This window comes from Hippopotamus amphibius, chromosome 2 (assembly GCF_030028045.1).
Source record: "Hippopotamus amphibius kiboko isolate mHipAmp2 chromosome 2, mHipAmp2.hap2, whole genome shotgun sequence".
Taxonomy (NCBI): Eukaryota; Metazoa; Chordata; class Mammalia; order Artiodactyla; family Hippopotamidae; genus Hippopotamus; species Hippopotamus amphibius.
In genome coordinates, this window is record NC_080187.1 from 44,144,146 (window position 1) to 44,165,556 (window position 21,411).

Below are 21,411 nucleotides of genomic sequence, written 5' to 3' on the forward strand. Positions count from 1 at the left end.
AAATAACACGATAATAATGGTGAAAAAATACAAACTCAAAACTAAGTATAATGATTCTATTTATGTAAATTTTAAGAACATAAGAGTATATAAATACGTAACATACATATATACACACACAGAGATATGCAGGTTTGTACTTGTGTGTATTAGCATATGCTATAAACATTTTCAAAAAGCTAGAGAAGCAGTAGTTAACCACTGAGGAAAGGGACTGGAGACTGGAGAAGTGATGAAAGGTAGACTTATTTCTTACATTTGTTTACTATTTGCACCTTTTACTATTTCATCATTTTCTCTTTTGAAATGTAATTTTAAAAGTCTATTCACAATGAATTGAATTGTTTTACCCAAAATTTCTGTGGTTGTTACAAATACTGTTTGTGGAATTTCTTTTTTAATTCATGCTTTCATTAATTTTGAAAATACATTACCTGAAATGGCTTAACAGGGACATTTACTTCAGCTGCAGGTGGGGGTTTTGGAATGCTTTCAATCAATTCCAAAATTCCTTGCAGTTTTTTATCTGAGATTCGTAAAGAAACCAGTGGTAAGTTTCCAAAAACCTTGAATCTGTTTCAAAAAGACAGAAATCATTATAAAAAGATGACTGTTCACCTTAAATTATCTAAGAATTTAATCAAGTGTGATTTTAAGTACTAAAAATGATCTACACAGTCCATGGGACAAATTATCTCACAATCTACAGTCAAATTCCCATCATTTTACTTTACTGACCAATCTCATTGCTGAACTGGGAAGGGAAGGGAGGGGAGGGGAGGGGAGGGGAGGGGAGGGGAGGGGAAGGGGAGGGGAGGGGAGGGGAAGGGAAGGGAAGGGAAGAGAAAAGAAAAGAAAAGAAAAGAAAAGAGAAAAGAAAAGAAAAGAAAAGAAAAGAAAAGAAAAGAAAAGAAAAGAAAAGAAAAGAAAAGAAAAGAAAAAGTATACAGATTGGTAAAGAAGACATAAAACTGTCTTTGTTCACATAAGACATGATCATCTATGTAAATTATATAGAAAAAATTCCTGAAACTAATAAGCCAATACAGCAAAGCTGTAGGATGTAAGGTTACTATATAACAGTGAACTGCTTTCCTATATACCAACACTGGACAAGTATAATCTGAAATTAAAAATACAATACCATTTATATTAGCACCCTAAGAAAGTAATACTTAGGTATAAATCTAACAAAATAAATACAAGACCTAAATGAGGAAAACTGTAAAACTCTGATAATAAAGAACTAAATAAATGAAGAGATTTTCCACATTCAACGGTAGTAAGATTCAATACTGCCAAGATGTCAGTTCTTCCCAAACTGACCTATAGACTCAATGAAATCACAACCAAAATCCCATCAAGTTATTTAATGGATATTGACAAACTGATTCTAAAGTTTATATGGAGAGGTAAAAGACCCAGAATATTGAAGAAGATCAAGACTGAAGATCAAGATTGAAGAAGATCAAGACTGAAGAAGATCAAGATTGGAGGATTGATACTCCCTCACTCAAGACTTACTATAAAGCTACAGTAAGCAAACACTGTGCTATTGGCAAAAAATAGACAAACAGATCAATGGAACAGAACAATGGACAGAATAGAGAGTGCAGAGAGAGACCTCCATAAATACAGTCTACTGAATCTCTGACAAAGGAGCAAAAGTAAAATAATGGAGCAAAGATATTCTCTTCAACAAATGGTGCTGGAATAAATGAATATCCACACGCAAAAAAATCTATAATTTAGACACAGGCCTTATAGCCTTCACAAAAGGTAATACAAAGCAGATCACAGACCTAAATTTAAAACACAACACCATAAAACTCCAAAAAGATAAATTGAAGAAAACTGAGATGACCTTTTTAAATACTTTTTAGATGATCACATTTTAGATATAACACAAAGGCACAATTCATGAAAAAAATAATTGATAAACTGGATTTGATGAAAGTTAAAAACTTCTGGGACTTCCCTGGCAGTCCAGTGGTTAAGACTCCATGCTTCCATTGCAGGGGGGCACAGGTTTGATCACTGGTCGGGGAACTAAGATCCCACATGCCATGGCCAAAAAAAAATTAAAAACTTCTGTTCTACAAAAGACAAGACCAAGAGAATTAGAAGACAAGCCACAGAGTGGGAGAAAATATTTGCAAAAGACAGAACTCATAAAGGACTATTATCTAAAAAGTTCAAAAAATTCTTAAAACTCAATAAGACAATCTGGTTGAAAAATGGGCCAAAGACCTTAACAGACACCTCATCAAAGAAGATACATAGATAGCAAATAAGCAAAGATATTCTACATTACATATCATCGAGAAATACAACTCAAAATAAGAATAATGAGATACTGCTACAAACCTACTATAATAACCAAAATCAGGAATACTGACAACACCAAATAATGGCAAGGATGTGGAACAGCAGGAACTCACAATCACTGCTGATGAAAATGCAAAAGTGTACAGCCACTTTTGAAGACAGTATGGAAGTTTCTTACAAAACTAAAGATACTCTTACCATATGATCCAGCAATTATGCTCCTTGATATTTACCCAAAAAAACCTGCATATAGATGTTTATAACAGCTTTACTTATAATTTTATATGAATCAAGTTTATCCACAAAAGTTTTATATTCCAATTTTTTAGCCAAAACTTGGAAGCAACCAAGATGTCCTGCAGTAGGTAATGGATAAACAAATTGTGATACATCAGATAATGGAATATTATTCAGCGCTTAAAAAAAAAAAAAGAGCTATTAAGTCATGAAATGACAGGGAGGAAGCTTAAATGCATATTACTAACTGAAAGATGCCAATCTGAAAAGCCTTTCTCTTCCATTATTCCAACTATATGACATTCTGGAAAAGGCAAAACTATGGACACAGTAAAAAGATCCGTGCTTGCTAGGGCTTGAGTGTGATACGGGAGGGATGAACAGAAGATTTTTAGGGCAGCGAGGATACTCTATATAATAAACACTTTATGATACCATATGATGGATATATGTCATGCATTTGTCCAAATCCATTAAATGTACAACACCAAGAGTGAACCATAACGTAAACTACAGACTTTGGGTAATTATGATGTGTAAAAGTCGGTCTGTCAATTCTAACACATGTACTGCTCGGTGGGGGATGCTGTTAATGGGAAAGGCTATGCATGGGTGGATGCAGGGGGCGTACGGGCAATCTCTGTAGCTTGCTATCTACTTTTTTGCGACCCTAAAACTGCTACAATCTGAAGAAAGTCTTTAAAAAGTACTAATAATTTAAAAAGAGACTGACATCAAAGAGAAGAAGTTTTCGTTCACCATTTTTATTCCTGCATTTTTTAAATTTACTTTTTCAGTCACACACACAATGACTGCTAAAAATATACCTGAATTCCTTGAGAAAATTATAAGCTTTCTTTTACTTCCAATAGCCTAAATATTTGTAACTAACCCCATTATATCCTAACTTAACAGGTACATATTATGGATCTGTCTAATTAATGTATCTAAACTTCTTTTCAATTTCTTTAAATATGCCAGCTTAACAACCTGAAGATAACAGGTGCCAAATAATACCTACCAAATAACAGGAGATTTCTTTTTATTTGCCTTAAACTTTTTAAGTTCAAACTTCAAAGGAACTTGCCTGATACTCGTAGAGTTCCATGATTTTATATAATGTCATATCTACTTTATATTGCTCACAACTTACAAAACTAAAATCGAATGCTTCTCAGATTTCATCTTTCTAAATCATAGTTTCTGCCTGTGATTATTTTAGGCAAAACTTTCTGGTCCTAACTTATAGCCATTTTAGTATCATAAGAATACTAGTACAAATGGCTTTCCTGGTCTTTTTTCCCTTTTATTGGTTATGTTTGGCTGTAATGCACTGAACCAGAGTTTGGCAAAATGTGGACATGGGTTAATCCAGCCTGCTGCTTATTTTTGTAAATAAAGTATTACAGGAATACAGCCATGCCCATTCACTACGTACTGTTTATCGCTGCTTTCATGCTAAAACAGCAAAGTTGAGTAGTTGTAACAGACAGTACAACTTCAAGTCTAAAACATTTAATATCTGGCCCTTTAAAGAAAAAATCTGCTGACTGTTACACTGGATTAATCTCTCATACTCTTGCATTCCATTATCTATCTATATTTAGACATTTTAACCAGCTGTTTTAATTCCTGCTATGCTATACATATTCTCTACATTACAGGACATAAATTCTCCCAAATCATATACTAACAGAGCAATCTAAAGCAAGGGAAGTTGGCCATTTTTTTTTAGAGTAACATAACCTCCTTTTTTTGTTACCCTGTAATATCCTAGATTCCAGTATACTTAGTATAAAATGTTGAAAAAAATCTACTCATAATCATGTTTACAATAGAAAATCACATCCATCTTTGTCCTTTCTCATATACTGACAAACTTTAAAAGAAATATCAGACAACAGTAAATAGGCAGGAAGACATTTGGGAAGGAACCCAAAGAACCTAACTAAGCCTTATATCTAAAATTAACCTATACATTCTAATGCTTGATTATAAAAAAACAGCAAAATGTATGGAATGGTTTTCTTTCCTTCTCTCTTCCTCAAGCCAAATTCCTGGCATTCCTCTGCTTTAAGACTCTTAGAGTTCCAGTTTGATATTTTCAAATAAAGAAGTCTAAGAGGATGAGAGTTAGTAAACTGCACAATGTTTTCTAGAGAATTTACTCACTATACTTTGAAAGGAAAAAAAAAAGGCATATAAGTTTCTCCTAGGTCTCTTCCTTTCACATGGTGACAACAGTAAGTAGAATGAACAGGGTCCACAACATAGCAAATGGGAAAAAGACCAGGCTATCCCTGGACTACTATCCCTTCCACTCATACTTGAGGCACAAAACCCTGAGCATTGCTGTATGAGCATTCTCTTCTTGCCTCTCTAGTAACAATCTCCCTTAGACTGCCTGGTAGTTGTTAGATGTGTCTTTCTTTAAATTTTAAAATAGATGTGTGGCTAAGATTTGAACGTTTGCAAGGGAGAGAAAAATTACTGGTGGAAAGAAAAGATGAAAGGGCTAGCTACAGTCTAAAACTATTTAGGATTAAATCAGCTAAATAGTCCAGTCTAATTTAACAGACTTCTATATTTAGGATACTGGGCTCAAAGCATCAGTCAGCTAACAATAAAATATAAAAATCTTGGTAAAAGCAAACACAATAAATATAAAATCAAGTATTACTATGATTTTTTTATTGTAACTCCACCTTTTATTTTCTACAGGATTTAAAAGACAAATGGATGAAAATATAAATCTATGCTGATGGGTACAAAATATATAATAAAGATATAATTTGTGACATCGGTGACATAAAGTGGAGGTGGTGGAGCAGTAAACAGAGTTTTTGCGTGCAATTAAAGTTAAGTTGGTGTCAGTTTTTAAAAGACTGTCAACTTTACAATGTTATAGGTAATCTCCATGATAACTAATAAAATATCTATAGAATATGCATATGTGGACAGACAAGGGCATCAAAACATCACAACAAAAAATCAACTAAACACAAATGAAGGCCAAAATGGAGGAAAAAAGGGACAAAAAAGCTTTAAGACACACAGAAAGTAAATAACAACATGACAAAATTAATTTCTTCCCTATCAGTATTTATTTTAAACATAATGGTTTAAACCTCACAAAGATATAAATTGACAGAATGAATTTTTTAAAAAAGGATCAAACTATATGCTGTCTGCAAGAGACCTACTTTACATCTAAAGACACAAACAATTTGAAAGTAAAAGATATTCTATGCAAATAATACCCAAAAGAAAGCAGGAATGGCTATAATAACATCAGTCAAACCAGACTGTAGGTCAAAACCTGTTACAAGGGACAAAAGATATTATATAATAAAAAGGTCACTTCATCAAAAGATATAACAATTAGAAACATATATGCACCAAACATCAGAGCTCAAAAATATATGAAATATTCAGAATTGAGGAAAGAAACAGCTGTACAATAACATGAGATTTCATTACCCTGCTTTCAATAATTGATAGAACCACCAGAGAAAAGATCAATAAGAAGACAGAGGACTAGAACAACACTATCAACAAACATAAATGAGCACTCCTCCATCAACAGCAGAATACACATTTTTCATACATGCACAAAGAACATTCTCCAGGATAGACCAAATTTTAGGTCATAAAACCATAGTCAGGACTTCCCTGGTGGCGTAGTGGTTAAGAATCCGCCTGTCAATGCAGGGGACATGGGTTCGAGCCCTGGTCCAGAAGATTCCACATGCTGCAGAGCAACTCAGCCTGTATGTCACAACTACTAAGCCTGTGCTCTAGAGCCCATGAGCCACAACTATCAAGCCAGCGTGCTGCAACTACTGAAGCCCACACACCTGGAGCTTGTGCTCCACAACAAGAGAAGCCACCACAATGAGAAGCCCATGTACTGCAACAAAGAGTAAGTCCCGCTCTCTACAACTAGAGAAAAGCCCACGCACAGCAATGAAGACCCAATGCAGCCAAAAATAAAAAATGAATAAATATATAAAAATAAAAATATAACAACAGTCTAAGATTTTTTAAAGATTGAAATCACAGAAAGAATCTTTTCTAATCACAATGGAATGAAACTAGAAATCAACAACAGAATGAAAAATATAAAATTACAAATATGAAGAAATTAACACATTTACTATTCATGAGTCAAAGAAGTTATCACAAGGGAAATAAAAAAGTACCTTGAGACAAGTAAAGATGAAAACACAACATACCAAAATTTATAGTATAAAGCAAAAACCATACTGAGGGAAATTTATAGCTGTAAACACTTATATTGAAAAAGAAAGACCTCAAATCAACAACCTAACTTTACACCTTAAAGAACTAAAAAAGGAGCAAACTAAACCAAAAGTTAGCAGAAGGAAATACGGATTAGAACAGAGAGAAAGAAAATAGAGAATTGAAAAATAATTGAGAAAATCAGCAAAAGAGCTGGTTCTTTAAAAAGATGAACAAAACTGAAGAACCTTTAACTAGAGTGAGATAAAGAGAGAAAAGACTCAACTAAAATCAGAAATGACAGTGGGGATATCACTACCAATTCTACCAAAATAAGAAGGATTTTATGCCAACAAATTGGATAACTTAAAGTTAGGACAAATTCCCAGAAACACACACCTATCAACAGTGAATTTTGAAAAAATAGAAAATCTAGACAGACCTATAACTAATATGGAGACTGTAATCAAAAATCTCACAACAAATAAAAGCCCATGATCAGATGGTTTCATGAGTGAATTCTACCAAATATGTAGAGAATTAACACAAATTTTTCTCAAATTCTTCTGAAAAACTGAAAAGAAAGGAATACTTCCTAACTCATTTTAAGGACAACGTTACTCTGATACCAAAACCAGACAAAGATACTACAAGAAAGGAAAACTACAGACCAATATCCCTTGTGAACACTGATGCAAAAATCATCAATAAAACATTAGCAAACAAAATTCAACAGCATATTAAAAGGGTTATATACCATGACCCAGTAGGATTTATCCCTGGAACGGAAGAATGGTTCAACATATGAAAAATAAACACACCACATTAACAAAATAAAGGGACAAAATAACACATGATCATCTCAATTAATGAAGAAAAAGCATTTGGAAAACTCAATGTTTCCATGTTAAAAACACTCAAAAACTAGAAACAGAAGGAAACTACCTCAAAGTAATAAAGGTCACATATGAAGAAACCAGAGATAGCATACTCAATGCAAAAGACTAAAAGCTTTTCCTCTATGCTCAGGATAAAGGATGCCCACTTAAATTACCTGTATTCAACATAATACTGGAAATTCTAGCCAGAGTAATTAAGCAAGAAAAAGAAAAAAAGGCAGCCAAATCAGAACGGATGAAGTAAAACTGCCTCTGTTTTAAGATGAAGTGGTCTTATATGTAGAAAATTGTAACAATTCCACACACACACAAAATGTAAGAACTAATAAACAAATTCATCAAAGTTGCAGGATACAAAACCAACTTGGAAAAAATCAATTGAGTTTCTATTAACTAACAAAGAAATTAAGAAAATTCCATTTATAATAGCATCAAAAAGAATAAACTTAACCAAGGAAGTAAAAGACACATACTCAAACTACAAAATAATGCTGAAAGAAATTAAACACTAGTAAATGGAAAGACATCTTGTATTCAGGTATTAGAAGACCTAATGTTAACATGTCACTACTAAAAACATTTGCAGATTCAATGCAATCCATATCAAAATCTCAATGACATCTGTTGCAAAAACAGAAATAGCCATCTTCTCATTCATATGGAATCTCAAAGGACCCCATATTACCAAATCAATGTAGAAAAAGATTAATACGGGATGACTCATATTCCCTGATTTCAAAAATTACTACAAAGCTATAGGAATCAAAACAGTGTGGTACTGGTATAAAGACAGACACAGAGACCAAGGGAATAGAACAAAAAGCCCAGAAATAACTCCTCACATATGTGGTCAAATGATTTTCAACAAGGGTGTCAAGACTATTCAATAGGGAAAGGACAGTCTTTTCAACAAGTGGTGCTGAGAACACTACATACCCATATGCAAAAGAATAAAGCTGGATCCTTACCTTAAACCATATCCAAAAATTAACCCAAAAGGTTTCCTAAGAGCTAAAAGTATAAAACTCTTTGAAGGAAATACACAAGAAAAACTTCCTAACACTGGATTTGGTAATAATTTCTTAGATATGACAACAAAAGCATGGACAACAAAGATAAATTAAACTTAATAACAATTCAAAGCTTTTGTGCATCAAAAAACACTATCAAAAGAGTGACAAATAAGACAATCCACAAAATGAAAGAAAATATTTGCAAATCATTTTATCTGATTAGGAGTTAATATCAGGAAAATACTAAAAATAAATATCCTGCAACTCAACAACAAAAAAACACAAACAACTTAATTAAAAGGTGGGCAAAGGATCTGAAAAGACATTTCTCTAAAGAAATACATAATTGCCAATAAGTGCATGGAAATATGCTCAATATCATCATTAGGAAAATGCAATTCAAAACTATAATTAAATACCACTTCACACCTGTTAGGATGGCTATGATTTTTTTAAAAAGGAGAAAATAAGTGTTGGTGAAGAGGTAGAGAAGTTGGAACCCTTGTGCATTGCTGATGGGAATATAAAATGGTGCAACTGCTATGGGAAACAGTAGGCAGTACCTCAAAAAATTAATAATAATCCAGCAATTCCACTTCAGGATATATAACCCCCAAATTTAAAACAGACTCCAATAGATATCTGTACACCAATGTTCACAACAGCATTATTACAACAGTCAAATATCCATCAACACGTGAATGGATAAAAAATACATGATGTATACATGCAATGGAATTCAGCCTTAAAAACAAATAAAATTCTAACATACACTACAACATGGGTCACATGAAGACATTATGCTATGTGAAATAAGCCAGGCACACAAAAGGAGAAATACTGTACGATTTCACTTATATGAGGTACCTAGAGTACTCAAATTCATAAAGACATAACACAGAATGATGACTGTCAGGCACCTGGCAGAGAAGAGAGTGGGGCATTATTGTTTACTAATGGGTAGAGTTCCAGTTTATAAAGCTGATAAAGTTCTAGAGATGGATGGTGGTGTGGCTGAACAAAAAAGTGAATGTACTTGGGACTTCCTAGGTGGCACAGTGGTTAAGAATCCACCTGCCAGTGCAGGGGACACGGATTTGAGCCCTGCTCTGGGAGGATCCCACATGCCACGGAGCAACTAAGCCCATGCACCACAACTATTGAGCCTGTGCTCTAGAGTCCGTGAACCACAACTATTGAGCCCATGTGCCACAACTATTGAAGCTCACATGCCTAGGGCCCATGCTCCACAACAAGAGAAGCCACTAAAATGAGGAGCCTATGCACCACAATGAAGAGCAGCCTCTGCTCGCAGCAACTAGAGAAAGTCCATGTGCAGCAACAAAGATCCAACACAGCCAATAAATAAATAAATAAATAAAATGAATGTACTTAATGCCACTGAATTATACACTTAAAAACAGTAAATTTTACTGCAAAAAAAAAAAATCAATGAAACATGGTATTTCTTAGCTACATAACTACTAAGAATATCTACGGTCACATGAAACAGATAATACATACTTGGGCATCCTTATATCCATGAAAACCATGGCCTTAGAGAGTTCCACATTGAAGTGCATAGGTACCAAGATATGTTGTGCAGATACATTGAGTTTTCGTGCTTCTTTCCAATTTTCACCTAATTGCAGAAAACAGTACATGTTTAACATGTGTGTAATTTGAAAAACACACTAAATCTAAAATTACCATCAATACTTCATAGTTACACAGTGCATGATATGAGGAAATCTTCCTACATATAGATAATCTTGATGCCATATTCCTAGGTACACATAATCAGCAGGTAAATGCTTTTCCCTTTCATCATTTTCCTTCTGCTGCTTCAAAGACTCTATGTCTTAATAGGAAAAATGCTTATTAAAATGTTAACAACAACATAGCTTAATCAAATCTACCTTGCATCCTTGACAATCACTATGCCAACCATACGTTACTGAAAAACATGGCTCTGAGGCAATAATGAAAAAGGTAGGGAAAAGTGCAGGTCTTCAGTATTAATAAAAGTTACCATTTAAGATTTATAACTGGCACTGTTCTTGGCAATGTTTAAATTTTCATTTAATTCTCACAATGATGTATAACATCCCATTTCAGAAAAATGAGACTGAGAGGAATTTATAGCTTGCTTATGGTCAAAAAGCTAGCAAGTGATAAGATTGAAATTGGCACCCAGGTCTGCCAACATGTGACCCTCTGGCAACATTCACTGCAGTGTTACAAGCCTAAATGTTCAGTAAAGGAATGCCTAAATAACTGACAGCATAGCCTTAGAACTTTAGATATCCAGTAAAACATCATGAATTTAAGTGCCCAAAATATTACTGGTAAAAGAACGGGAAGTCAGTATATAAAACTATGTAAATCATGTTAAAAACGCATTCACAAGTACTACCAAACACCACACAAAACACATCCCATACATTCACAGGCACATACATTGAAAAAAAGGATATGCACTGAAGTATCAACAATGCTCATATATAAGCAGTAAGGTAAAGGATGATGTTTTTGTTTTTCTGTATTGTCCAGACTTTCTAAAAGACATGTCTATATTAGAAAAAATAACTTTTAAAATTTATAACAAGATTAATGGGATCCGTATAATACAAAGCAGTTTCATATACATTATCCCATTTGAACCTAATAATACCATGAGTCAATTAAATCCTCAGTCAAGGAAAACCAAGCAAATTAAAGTTTAGACTCTTAGAGACAGGTAGTAAACTTGACTTTATTACGTTTTTTTTAAATTCCAACAGTACTGAGACAAATGAAATATTTCTTCTCAATTTACAGATAAAAAAATAAGATACTGAGAAGCATGTGTTTCAGTACTTAACAAGAAAGTCTACAACAATTACATAAAGTAACTCCAATGTCAAAAAACCCGCCCCAAAAAAGATTTAATTATTTAAGAATAATTAATGCTTATTAAAAACAACTCCAAGGAATTCCAATAATTTTCAGATAATAATAATGAAATACTGAAAACAATTTTTTTACAAACCATCTCAGTATCTTAAGTATTAAGTATGGCTCATGGACTTTGAAAACCAGTGACCAAAATGTATCAAACATACCAAAATATAGTAATGTATTCCTTGAAAATAAATTTATGGATTTTTCTATTAACAATTTGCATTTGTCACCCACTATACTTCTGGGCTCCTTTTATACCAACTGAAATACGATAAAAATAGAAACCAAGTTCATTACTCCTAAAGCAAATACACTTAAAGAAAAAAAATCAAATGTTACAGTCCTATATACACTAACATTTTTAATAATCATTACTTTAGGATCTCATTGCTTCTACTTCTATTAGCTCAGATAATTAAAATTTGGCCATATACATATCTCAATGTTCACTAACACTCCAGAGATTCAAAAGCATTATGACACAGTGGAAAGAGGGCTCAACTAGTCTGAGCTATCTACTTTAGTGGCTCTTGACAAGTGAATTTCTGGCTCTGGTCACTTATCTAAAAAACTAGATCTAGATCAGAGAGGTCTGTTTGTCCACCAAAGTGAACAGGGTAAAGGTATTACTAAGACAGTTACCTTCTTCAGTCTTTGTGTGGCTGTTTACAGTCTGGGCTACCAAAGCCCCTAGGCTGGTTGCCTCTGGTCTTGAGCAGCCTCCTCCAGTTATCCCATTGTGTAATACAGATACCATTTTATATATGTGCCAGTGTTTTCCAGCCTTTGGACAAGGTTGGAAAACACTGGCCTAGATCAGGATTTCTCTGTCTCAGCATTACTGATATTTGGACCAAACAGGTCTTTTGTGGGGTGGCTCTCCCCTACTTGTATGTGGTTTAGTAGCATCCTTGATCTCCACTCACTAGATTCTAGTAGTGCCCCAATTCCCCACTTGTGACAACAAACAATGTCTCCAAACACTGACAGTGTCGCTAGAGGGGTAAAATCACACCTACTTGAGATACTGCTTCTAGGAAATATCTACTGTCACTTCTAATTCAAAAATATATAAGTTCTAACATAATTAGGATGAAAGTCTTCAGAGAAACTGTCTACAAAACTAATTAATCACTTCAGCAAAATGAATCAACAAATAATGCATTGTATACTTACCAACTCTGCTGTAAAGCAGCTGTATGCTTGTAAGCTGAACATCAAAGGAATCATAAGCTCTATGCATTATCTCTTCACGTCTGGCCCCACTTTGTTTCAAATCTGGTAATTCTGAACGAATCTTACTTGTCACCTTGAAGAGAATTTTATATTTTAGACTGTGCAAATTACTTCAAAATGAAAATATAAAGGTTTTATCTTTCAGACCATAATATAAAAATTTAATGGGAGAAGACAGACTCACAAGCTGACATATAAGACTATTAGAAATGTCTTAATCCATGACATATACAATGAGAAGGCCAGGTATAAAGTAAATTTTTACATATTGTTATAATTCCCAACCAATTATTTATATTTAAAAAGGGGAACAAAGCCAATCCTGGTGAATAATACGTCTAAATTTTTTTTTAAATCTGCTAAGAAGCTTTTTTATTAAAAACAAAATTAAGAGACAAATATAACTTACCAAATGCTTCCATGGCACAATGACGGATATTTAGATAACTTTATAATAAGAAGTGAGAGTCCAGGATTAATTATTAGTATATCTGAATTTTAGTTCCAGCTCTGCCACTTATGCAACCCCAAGCAAGCTATAACTACCTCCTCTTGCTTGGTATACTATGCATACTACTTTTTTCACTCATGTATCCTGGAGAGCCTTCATAGTAGTATATGAAGATCTTATTCATTCATATATGTATATACACACATACATAAATACATACACACACATGCATATATGTGTATACATATTTTTATTTTAACGTTTTTCCCTCTATTTTACATAGCTCATGTGAAGTAGACGGTCAAAACTGATTATCTGCTTGAATATTAAATTTTAGGCAAAAGGTTAAGTAAACTGCCTAAGGTCATAAAACTAGAGACACCCTTACTTCTGACCACTATACCTTTCCACTGGCTATTTCCACTATACCACACTGCCCATGAACAAATTCCATAACCAATTTCGAATATGAATAATTATCTGTATAATTTATTTAAATAATTATTTACTTAAACTATAAATGTAATTTATATAAATGTAAATCCAGCAGTGTCTACATAATTACTAACTGAAGAGTTAAAAAAAAAAAAAGAATAAAGGAGAATGTCCATATCAAGGAAAGGCACACATTTTTTAGGTAGCCAGAAAGAGCATTCCAGTATTATCCATCCCTCTTGGGTCTTTAAATGATTGGAGTTATTCCTCTACATTTCGTGATCTGGAGCAATGCTGTCCAACAGAGCTTTCTATGATGACAGAATTTTTCTCCATCTATTCTAATACAGTAGCCACTGGCCATTTGTGACTATGAAACACTGAATGTGGCTAATATAACTAAGGAAACAAATCTTTAGAAATTTTAATCAATTTACACAAATACATGTGGCCAGTGGGTACTATACTGAACAGCATAGATCTAGAAATGCAGAAAAAAATTATTCTCTATTCAAAACTGAGGGAAAAAGACATACATAACTGAATAGGAAGGGAAATGCAAGAAGACCATCTCTCACTTTTTATGATTATTTAATAGAAATGTTAAAATACCAATATCTAAAGTATATACACAAAAATTTCAGAAGGATGAAATATATCTGATTACTTCCAGAACTCCCTCCCACTCTACACATTTAATTGATCAAGTAATAAATTTAAATTGAAAAGTAAATAAACTCCTCAAGCATTAACCTCAAATTTTATCAATATAATTCTTAGGTTCACCCTGACCTTCAGCATACGATTGGTCATTTTCCTATTAGAAATGTAGGGAAACTACCTAATTAAATGAAACTTCATTTTACTCGCCAGAAGGGAAGATTTCTCAAATCGTAGTTTCTGCTATTAAGCTAAAAATTAATATGCCAAATCAAACATCTAAAAATCAAAATACATCTTAAACAAAGAAATACCATAAGTGCCATATTATAAAATAATTAACAACAGTATATACCTTTAGATGTCCAAGATCCAAAAGAAGCAGATTTGAGGTAGGCCTAAAAATTCCATCTTGTGGGATAATAATATATGAAGCCTTCAAATTAATTTTGAGATCAAGAACTTTCTGTGTTTCAATAATATACAGCAGACCTGCAGGAAATTTAAATCTTTACAATAAATAGTTTTCACAACTTACTCAAGAAATAGAGAATAATTAAACACATGAATTGGTGGCATGAGCTTAAAATAATGTGAAATTAGCAATAATTTTAAAACAACCTTGAGCAAAATATTCTCAAAAGTAAAATATTTGTTAGCCAATGTGTACACCCATTAACTACAACTGAGGACAAAACTGGAATACTTCCACAAAAAGATGTTTTTAACCCATAAACCCAATTTGGATAAAATATGGAGATACACATCAAAAAAAATTAAGTTCCATGAAATATTAGAATCTATATAATTCTTCCCAATTCATGAACTTAATACAGCCACATCTACCATACTGAACAATGATACTTGATCTTTATATTCCTCTGAGACAACAAAAAATCCTGGATTATTAAATCATCTTCAATAAAACCATATGTAAATCAGAAAAAGCAACCAGAGCTTTCTATGAAAGATAAAGTCTTGAACTTATACTAAAACATTTAACTAGATTTCTAAATCCTGGTAACATGAATAAGTAAGTAGCCAAACATTCTTCCACTAAAAGCAAGAAAAATTGTTGGATATAAAGCAAAACAAAAAAACAGCAACAACGAAACCACTAAAAACACTAAGAGGAGGCAAGAGAGTAAGGATCTATCAAGCCTAAAATCAAATTGAAAGAGTTAGCTAACAGATTTAAATGGGAGTCAGAAAAACTTTATCCTGAGACCATTTTCTATGCTTGGTAAACTCTGAAACTCTTTTCCATAGCCTCACAGAGCATAAGAAACAGATAACAAAAATGAAGAGTCTAGCAGGAGTTCTTTTCATAAATCTGGCATCTAAAAGATACATACTCAAAGTAAGAGTAATCCAGAAGTTAAACCTCTCCCTAAAACCTACCCATAGCAGAATGCAAAGAATGTATCTGAGAAAAACTGGGAGAAGAGGGTAGTTTCTCTGTGAATTATAATCACAAATATAGTCCTCAAGTGGATATATAGCACAACTTATGTCATTCTAAAATATCTCAAGTAATGACTTCAGTGTTCCCACCAACATGCTCAAGATACCTGGCAGGAAAAAATGAAATTCTTCCCTGAATGATAGTCCATTTATCCTAGACTTCAGGGAATTCTCCCAAATAATTTTTCAATAAAAACAAACAGCTCACAATAAAAAATGAGCAAAAAGACAAAGGTTAACATGAATATTAGAACCAGCAGAAATAAAACACAGGAGAAAGAAAAACACAAAAGTCTTCCCATAATGGAACTGAATAGAGAATTATCTGGTAAGACAATATAAAATAACTATACAATCGACCCTTGAACAACACAGGTGAGTCCACTTACAGAAGAATATTTTTCAACAGTAAATATTTATAATACTACATGGTGTCTGGTTGGTTGAATCCAGGGATGTGGAAGAACTACAGATGTGGAGGGCCCCCTGAAAATTATACACGAATTAGCTCTCACATTATTCAAGGATCAACTGTGCTTATAATGTCTGAAGAAATAAAAGGGAAACACATGGGAAACGCAGAACTATAAAGAATAACAAATCAGATTTAACTATAACAAAGCAGAATTCCTAAAATGAAAATATAATCACTGAAATTAAACTCCATGGGATGATTTAATAGCATATTAGACACAGCTAAAGAGGGATTCAGTAAATCAGAAGATAAATTAAAGGAAATTATCCAACATGTAACAGAAGAAAAACAGACGGAAGGAAAACAAAATACATAATTTAAGAAGAATGACAGAGTAAAAAATAAAGCTAAAATGTATTTAGCCAGAGCTCCAGAAGAAGAGAATCTAGAGGAAAAAAATCTGAAGAGTTAATGGCTAGAAATTTTCCACATGGATTTTCTACAAATAATTAAATCTACCAATCCTCAGATTGGTCCACAGTTGGTTACATCATACTGAAACTATAGAATATAAAAGATAAGAAGATCTTAAATGTAAAAGAAAAAGGACAGATAATCTACAAAGAAGCAGCAAATGCACTAACACCAGAATTTTCAACATCAGTAATGGAAGCCAAAAGATAGTAGAATGGTCACTTCAATGTGCTAAGAAAAACATAACCACCAGCCTTGAATTAGATACCCAGTAAAAAGTATCTTTCAAAACTGAGGATAAAAAAATTTTTTTTCAGACCAAAAGTAAACAAAGCAACAAACAAAATAGTTTGCCACCAGCAGATCTCACTAACGAAAAAAACTATAAATGAGCTACCAACAGAAAGGAAATAATCTCAGATAAAAGGTGTTATGTACAAACAGGAATGAAGAGCAAAGAAAATAGTTGATAGGTAGGTAATTATAAACTGGCACTGACTCTACAAAAAAAGTGTCTTATGAAATTAAAAAAGAAAAAAACAACAGTAGCATGTAAGTAATGAGGATGGTGAAGAGTTCAAGTGTTCCAAAGTGTTCCTTGTAATGACTGGGAGAAGGTAAAATGTTTTATTAAACATTATTTCAACAAAAATTTGTGTTCTAATTACTACAGTAAAAAGAGAGAATTTTTAAGTTTCAAATGGCACAGGGTGGGAGTGGAGAAAGTAATGCTAGAATTTATCCAAAGGGAGGCAAGAAAGGTCAAGAAATATAAGACTGTCAGTATCACAGCTTGAAAAACATCCCACTATATGTTCTTGACATGACACATTTAAAAATAAAGATAGAGGGGAAAAGTAAAAGAACAAAAAAACATATAGCAGACAAATTATAACCAAAAGAAACCTAGAATATCCATACTAATATAAGAACAAAAAAAGAAAAAATATTAAAAAATTAAAGCATTACTAAAAATATTGACTTCATACAGATAAAAGATTTGATTCAAAGGAAAAAAATTATCTCTGCATGTACCTAATATAGCTTCAAGACTTATAAAGAAGAAAATACAGACCTACATGAAATAGACAAATCTGCATTGAAAGTTTGGTTTTTTTCATGTATTTCTCTAGATAACTGTTAGAAATGGTGAAAAAAGAAGGAAATAAATACAGTACGGATACAAAAGATTTGCAGTACATGATAAACAAATGTGACTTAAAGGATATGTAGAGATACTAAAAAGACATGCTTTTCAAACACATGTGGAATATTTTTTAAATTACCATATATTCAGCCAGAAAGCAATTCTCAAGAAATTACAAAGTATTAAAAACCATACAGATCACTCTAGTCATCCACATTTTAAAAATGGAATCTCTAATTTAAATCTTCCCCAAAGAAATCTCCAAGCCCAAATTATGCCAAACATTGAAAGAAGAAATGAGACCCAATCTTACACAAACTCTCCAAGAGAATAAAAAAGGATTGAACTCTCATTTTCTGAGGTGAATACATTAAAACCTGCAAGTCATTACAAGAAAGGAAAATGACAGGCAAGTTTCTGTCATAACTAGAATTCCAAAAATCCAAAAAAAGTTTTGCAATTAGCTTGAATGTGGCACATAGTTTAGACCTTTCTAAGTATAAGAAATGATTATCATTACATCTGAATTTAAATATAAAAGTACCAAATTAGTTTTAATTAAAACTGTATCTAGTCTAGAAATCTACTCAAAGAATACTTTACTAAAATCAGTATAACATGACTAAAAGTTTAATATAAGATAAGTACTTAATTCACCAACATTAATACTGGCATTTACCTGTTGCTGTCTTATCACGAAATTCTTCAAGTTTTGTCAAAGTCACTGAAGTCAGCTGTGCTAGATTTACTTCTTTTGGAGGTCTGAAGAATTCCACTATACTATTAACTGTTCTCTGTTAAAATAAGCATTATTAACATAAGGCACAAACTCAAGGCAAACTGAAATATATTAAAACAGGAATTACAAAAATGCTTACTGCATCATATAACATTTCTAAAGGTTCAGCTTCTATGATACACCTTTGAGCAACACTTTCATCTAATGGATTTATCTCAAACATAATTTGCAAAAGTGATGCAGCATCATCCAATGAAGACAGGAGGCGGGGTTTTGTTGAATTATTTGGTAAGCCAGTAACATGAAACGAATCTATTTTGGTTTCAAATCTGCATGAAAAAAGGTACAACAAAAATTAGCAATCAATACAAATTTAAAGTATTTTTCAAATTAAAAATAATAAAATAAAAACAACTTCACTTTCCATTTCTTCTACATCAAAGAAAATACACAATTATTAGATCTAAATTGACATAGATTAATTCACAAAGAACTCTCTGCACATGTTGATTTCTAGATTAAGAAGCCTTGAAGGGTTAGGGGTTTCTGGTTTCTGGTTAAAGTCATTACACCATATTAACAGCATGTAAAAAGCTGAACAAACCGAAAAATCAACAACTCTTCTTGGATATGTAAGAGCAGGGAAGACATAGGGCACACTGCTGCCCCTAAGACTGGAGAGACAAACAGGGAGTCATGCCTTACCAGAGCATAGACCTGCAAAAGGAAACCACCAAGGACACCAGAGCCAAGGTTGGAAAACCTCAACTGAAACTGAATTGCCGGAAACTTAGTGTGGACAACTCTGAGAGTTAAAAACTCCAGGGGGAACTACAATGAATTGTCACCTCACACTGGTCAGGATGGCCATCAACAAAAACTTTCCAAACAATAAACGCTGGAGAGGGTGTGGAGAAAAGGGAACCCCCCTACACTGTTGGTGGGAATGTAAATTGGTACAGCCACTATGGAGAACAGTATGGAGGTTCCTTAAAAAACTAAAAACACAGACACCATATGACCCAACAATCCCACTCCTAGGCATATATCCTGAGAAAACCATAATTAGAAAGGATACATGCACCCTGATGTTCACTGCAGCACTATTTACAAAAACCAGGACATGGAAGCAAAGCAACCTAAATGTCCACTGACAGAGGAATGGATAAAGAAGATGTGGTACAAATAAATACACAATGGAATATTACTCAGCCATAAAAAAGAACGAAATAATGCCATCTGTAGCAACATGGATGGACCTAGAGATTGTGACACAAAGTGAAGTCAGAAAGAGAAAAACAAATACCATATAATATCACATATGTGTGGAATCCAGAAAAATGGTACAGATGAACTTACTGGCAAAGCAGAAACAGTCACAGATGTACAACAAACTTACGGTTATCAAGTGGGGAGGGTGGGAGGGACAAACTGGGAGACTGGGACTGACACATATACACTACTATGTATAAAACAGACAATGAGTACCTGCTGTTTAGCACAGAGAACCCTACTCAATGATCTGTGGTGACCTAAATGGGAAGGAAATCTTAAAAAGAGTGGATATATGTGTATGTATAACTGATTCACACTGCTGTACAGCAGAAACTAACACAACATTGTAAACCAACTATACTCCAATAAAAATTAATTTAAAAAAAAACTCTAGGGGACCCAGCTATAGGGCAGTCACCCAAATAATTGGAGATAACCTCCAGGAATTTGACCAGGTTCCCACAGTAAATATTAGAGAAATATCCCCTCCTTAGGCAAGTGAGAGGAAGATGAACCATTTAAAAATATCCCAGAGCACTCTGTTGTTCTTAGCAAGCCTGCCCTCTGGAGAAACTAGTTAACTAAAGCCTTATGTGATGGGGTATTATCAGAGCCAAAATGACCAAGGGAAGGAAAATATCCAACTCCAGTCAAGTCTACTATTCCATATGGGGGAAGGGAAATACCTAACCCAGCCCAGTCTAGCCATTCTGTCCTACCTAAGGGGGCAGAAAAAAAACTGAGAAACTCTTGTTAAGTTCACAGTCCAGAAGCACAGGCTCATTGAAAGACTGAGAGCTCATCAGAGGACTACAGAAATCTTCCCTTTCTCCCACATCTTATAACCAAATTGTTAAGGATCTACTTACAGCAATTTCTTTTACCCAGTATATAAGGTCTGGCTATAAGGAAAAAATAACAAGGCATACAAAAGGGCAAAAAACACAATTTGAAGTTACAGAGCAAGCATCAGAACCAAACATGGTAGGGATACTGAAATTACATGACCAGAAATTTAAAGCAACTACAATTAATATGTCTAATGGATAAAAGCAAGACAATCTGCAAGAAGAGATGAACAATGTAAGCACTGGGATGGAAATCCTAAGAAAGAACCAAAAATGAATGCTAAACATAAAAAACAAAAACCACTGTAACAAGAATGACTTTGATGGGCTTATTAGGAGACTGCACAGTTGCACAGCTGAGGAAATCCCTGAGCTAGACAATATATCAGAAAAATCATAAAAATACAGAAAGCAGGGAATAAAAACTCAGAAGAGAATATCCACGCACAACTACAAAGGGTGTACCGTACAAGTACCGGAAATAGGAGGAGAGAGAAAGGAACAGAAGAAATATTTTAATCAGTAATGACTGAGGGACTTCCCTGTGGTTCAGTGGTTAAGAATCTGCCTGCCAATGTAGAGGACACAGGATCGAGCCCTAGTCC

General features: G+C 33.5%; 1 protein-coding gene across 3 annotated transcripts in view; it reads right to left on the reverse strand.

Moving 5' to 3' along the window:
• Nucleotides 1-21,411, reverse strand: part of VPS13A (vacuolar protein sorting 13 homolog A) — a 261,903-nt gene that overhangs the window by 176,031 nt on the left and 64,461 nt on the right. For all 3 annotated transcript variants that reach the window (XM_057725285.1, XM_057725287.1, XM_057725286.1), the window contains 6 exons: nucleotides 18,823-19,012; nucleotides 18,624-18,738; nucleotides 14,800-14,936; nucleotides 12,839-12,971; nucleotides 10,244-10,361; nucleotides 435-573 (listed from right to left, as the gene is read on the reverse strand). In XM_057725285.1, the coding sequence (XP_057581268.1) occupies nucleotides 435-573; nucleotides 10,244-10,361; nucleotides 12,839-12,971; nucleotides 14,800-14,936; nucleotides 18,624-18,738; nucleotides 18,823-19,012 (832 nt within the window). The remainder of the gene's footprint in view (nucleotides 1-434; nucleotides 574-10,243; nucleotides 10,362-12,838; nucleotides 12,972-14,799; nucleotides 14,937-18,623; nucleotides 18,739-18,822; nucleotides 19,013-21,411) is intronic.